General features: G+C 36.7%; 1 protein-coding gene across 1 annotated transcript; it reads left to right on the top strand.

The window, feature by feature from the left end:
• The first annotated feature begins 381 nt into the window (after window positions 1-381).
• Window positions 382-909, top strand: LOC143586251 (uncharacterized). Its single transcript, XM_077067837.1, has one exon. It carries the CDS (start codon window positions 382-384, stop codon window positions 907-909), a length of 528 nt encoding a protein of 175 aa, XP_076923952.1.
• The last annotated feature ends 3612 nt before the right edge of the window (window positions 910-4521 follow it).

The raw sequence follows: 4521 nt of genomic DNA, 5'->3' as shown, positions 1-4521 counted from the left end.
AAGCCTAGACCAGCGATCAAGGGGCAGGTACTCGCGGACTTCGTCACGAAAGTTCTGCAATACAAAAAGCAAGAATGCTTAATTGACCAACAACCCCAAGCACCTCCGGAACAAGGGCAAGTTTGGTCATTATTCACGGACGGAGCTTCAAGCAGCGAAGGGTCAGGTGCAGGTTTAAGGCTAGTCAACCCTGAGTGACATGAATTTACATACGCCATCAAGTTGGACTTCAAAAGTACCAACAATGAGGCAGAATATGAAGCCTTCCTGGCAGGACTGCGAATAGCGAAAAAGCTTGGGGTGAAACATTTGGAAGCCCAGGTGGATTCTATGCTAATTGCGGGACAAATAAATGGAACATATGAAGCCAAAAATGATGTCATGGCTTCTTATTTGTCACAAGCAAAGGTCTTGATTCGCCAATTTTCCTCCTTCAATATTGTCCACATTAAGAGGAGCGAGAATAAATCGGCGGACGCTCTTAGCAAGCTAGCTTCAACGAATTTTGAGCATTTCGCCAAAGATATTCGTGTAGAAGTTCTAGATCATCCATCCGTTCCACAAAACCAAGTCCTGGTAATTCAAACTTGTGTTGAGTCTTGGATGTCACCCATTATAGCTTACTTATCTTCCGGAGCACTTCCAGCAGGAAAGGCTGAGGCTCGGAAGATTAAGCACAAAACTTTGAATTACCAGTTGACTGACGGCATCTTGTACCGGAGATCATTCCTTGGTCCGCTATTACGTTGTGTGGACGCGGAAGACGCAAATTACCTAATTCGAGAAATCCACGAAGGTATTTGCGGGTTACATGCGAGACCAAGAATGACGGTTGCAAAGATCATGAACACAGGGTATTATTGGTCCGGCATGCACCTAGACGCTGTACAAGAAAATCAGAAAGTGTGATTCATGTCAACGTCATGCCCCCAACACCCTGCGTTCGAAGAACTAACTGATTCCAGTAACATCTGCCTGGCCGTTCCAAAAATGGGCTATTGATATCATAGGACCTTTCCCAGAAGCCCCGGGACGAGTCAAGTTCCTGATAGTGGCCATTGATTACTTCACCAAGTGGGTGGAAGCCAAACCGGTTGCATCAATCACGGCTTCAAGCGTGAAAAAATTCCTTTGGGAATTCATCATTTGCAGGTTTGGTCTCCCACAGGAATTGGTAAGTGACAATGGGACCCAATTTGCAGATAACGGATTGCAAGGATGGTTGAAAGAACTCCAAGTCATTCAGACCTTCACATCCGTAGCTCACCCACAAGCAAATGGTCAGGTCGAAAGGACCAACCGAACTATCAAGGAATGGATCAAGGCAAGGCTAGGGACGAAACGAACGGGTTGGGTGGATGAACTGCCTCACGTACTCTGGGCATTCCGCACCCAAAAGAACTCCAGTAATTTGGAGACACCCTTTAGCCTAACTTATGGCACTGAAGCCATGATCCCTGCAGAAATTGGGATTCCATCCGCAAGGGTTTGCTGATCAATGATAATGATCACGAACTTAGGATGAATCTTGATTTATTGAAAGAAAGAAGAGAATTAGCATCGATTCGCGAGCACAATTACAAGCGACAACTTCAGAAGTATTACAACTCACGGGTCCAGACATGCGAATTCGATGCAGGAGACTTTGTCTTCCGCAATAAAGAGAAATAGAAATAAATGGCCAATTACGTGTCGGTCGGGTTTTCAGAACACATGTTTGAATCAATGGAAATCATATTAAGATGAAGTAAACCAGCGGTCATGTTTTATAACATTTATTTAAGGACAACGTTTGTATTAGTCCAAAGAGTAGTTGAGTAATGAAGACTCATGGTTCATAATCAAGAATGGTTTCATTAATCCAAAGATAAATAAATGGTACAAACTGGTTGTGACACTTTCACGATATATATGGTTCCGATAAGAACCCTTACACATATGTGTAGGACAAGTACCGTTACATAACATCAACAAGATGTTTGGGATTACTTATTTTCATCAACTTATAACTTAATTATAAATTTTTTAAAAAGTTATAATAGTTGTTTGGTATTCTTTTTCTAGTAAGAGGAAAAGTTTCATAAGTCATAAAATTGTAACTAATGACTTTTCCATAAGTCATAAGAAGGTAAAAATAAGGAATCCCAAGCACCCCTGACTATTGTCTAATAAAAAAGAAAAAAAAAGAAATTCTACATTGTTGAGTTGTTGAGATATTTATCAGTGGCCCATATTCACATATAGATGAGTAATATAGATGACTATGCTATGTACACAAAATTCAAACAAACTAAACTGATGTGAACATATGTTTTAATTTTGAATAATTAACATATACGTGTGTACACATGACCTATATGTGTAATTATGACTTAAACATTGTAGGTTATAAGTATAAATGAACTATCAAACTAATTTTTTTATAAATATATGTTTATTTTTTGAATTTCAGGAGAGCTTAATGTGAAACAATAAATACTTTTATTATCTCTCATTTTTAAACTATTTAGGATTGGAAAATTGAATTATTTTTAACAAGGAGTGAATTGTTAGGCAGCTATACCGAAGTCAGGTTGATGTACTTGTCTGGGTAACACATAGTGAATTGGAGAGATGTGGTAAAACCCTAAGGGGGTGTTTGGTACAGAGAATGGAATTGTAGAGAAATGGAATAGAGAAATGGAATAGAGAAATGGAATTGCAGAGAAAGGGAATTGGTCTGGAGAATGAGAATTGACTGTTCTGTTTGGTCGTACAGAGATTTCAGTAGAGAAATATAGCTGAGAATCATTTCTCTTGTTTGGTACATAGAAAATAAACAGAGAATTATATCAACTTTATCATTAGCACAAGTATTTTTTTCATAACAAATATTTATTAAAAAATAAAAAACATATAAAAAGATGCATAAATTCCAACCAAAATATGCATTGATCAAACCAATTCACATACAAAACATAGTTTTTAAGCAAAAAACATCAGCCATAGTTAAAACCAATTCACATACAAAACATACTTCAACCATACACAACTATCCCATTGAACCATCGGTATACAACTCGACCATCTCAATTTTCTCTTCTATTGTCAACGCAAGAAAAGAACGTCCTAGATCCACATCTTTACCAATCAAATGAGCTGCTTTGAACCGTTTTTTCGTAGTGATACCTGGTAAAGCTTTCAACTCATCACTAACCTTTTCATAGATTTCACGAGCCTCCATACCTTCTTTGCTAAGTTGTTCACCCACCATCTCCCCAAATCGAAGCAAAACTTCCTTGATATCTTTGCAAGACTCTCGATATATCTCATCTGCATCCGTGCTTCTACCTCTTTTGCGCTTGCTTGTTACACTTCCTGTTTGTCCTTCAGATCTATCAACATTTGGAACGGCTTCATCAACAAAATCAAAGTCTTCAATATCAACAGGTGAGCTTTTTTGCGTCTCTTGAACAACATCTTCTTCTCCAAGGTCAACTGCTTTACTACCAGTAGCTCTATCCTTACCGAATATGGTACACAATTTGTCATAGAAAGGAAATGACTTGTCACGAAAATTCACAGCACCTTTGTGAGACTACAAGACAATTACAAATAAATTAGACTAAAATTTTAAAATCTAAAAAATATATTTTTAACAGATACGATTAATAACATAATTATGATATTACTAAATATGTTAACATTTCAGAAGGTTAAAAAGAACAACAATTTTCACATAGCTTAAAGATTTAGCAATAATTATCCAGATGGGAAAGGATTAAATGATGTGGCATTTACACATTAAAATAAAATTTACAAGCTTCTCTAAGAATTGAAAACCATATGCGAAGCACATTGAAATATAGTTCTAAGAGTGGATGTGATATAGAAAAAAAAAACAAATAAACTAGAATAGTTTCTTTTTTAAGCATAATTTTTGCTACAAGAGAAAACTCATCAACATGAGAATGCAAGAACATACTGCACAAAAAAATCTTGTCAAACAAGATAATAGACCATAGACCAAAAGTACACTGTAGGATGAAAAAAGATAAGATGGATAAAACGAACCAAAACCGCCATAGGCACGTGATAGCTTGTTTTCCGAAACTCCCCGATCACTTGACTAATCTGTGAATGTGTCCTCCTGAATAACCAATACAAAAACAATACACAGATAATATTCTATAAAGAAAGATAAATATGAACGTAAGAAAGTGCTTTAAGTGCGTTAATCCCTTATTACAAGCAAACAATGTACCTTCTTATGTTTAACAGGAACTCATGATTCTTGCTTTTATTACCATGAATTATCAGAATTAATGTTTACACTTACATGGCTACTACTTATTAGCCTTGTCTATTTGTCTACAGATCAAGTAAGCCAACTAAACCAAATAAGCAGCGTTCATGTGCAAATATATCAGCATGCCCAGGAAAAAAAAACTAAACTCGAGAATCATCTCCGTGTAATAGAGAACATAAACTAAAATCTCATATGCTGGTTGAACATAACTTACGTGGCATAGTAGATGACAA

This window comes from Bidens hawaiensis, unplaced genomic scaffold (genome assembly GCF_021521415.1).
Source record: "Bidens hawaiensis isolate Kalapana, Puna unplaced genomic scaffold, B.hawaiensis_p1.1 tig00034584_1, whole genome shotgun sequence".
In the NCBI taxonomy this organism is placed as follows: domain Eukaryota; kingdom Viridiplantae; phylum Streptophyta; class Magnoliopsida; order Asterales; family Asteraceae; genus Bidens; species Bidens hawaiensis.
The sequence above is the reverse complement of the archived record's forward strand: the minus strand, read 5'-3'. Positions and strand labels throughout refer to the sequence as shown.

What these genes read in the sequence shown, in the direction of transcription:
- LOC143586251 (XM_077067837.1), top strand. Translation starts at nt 382, where the DNA reads ATGGCTTCTTATTTGTCACAAGCAAAGGTCTTGATTCGCCAATTTTCC.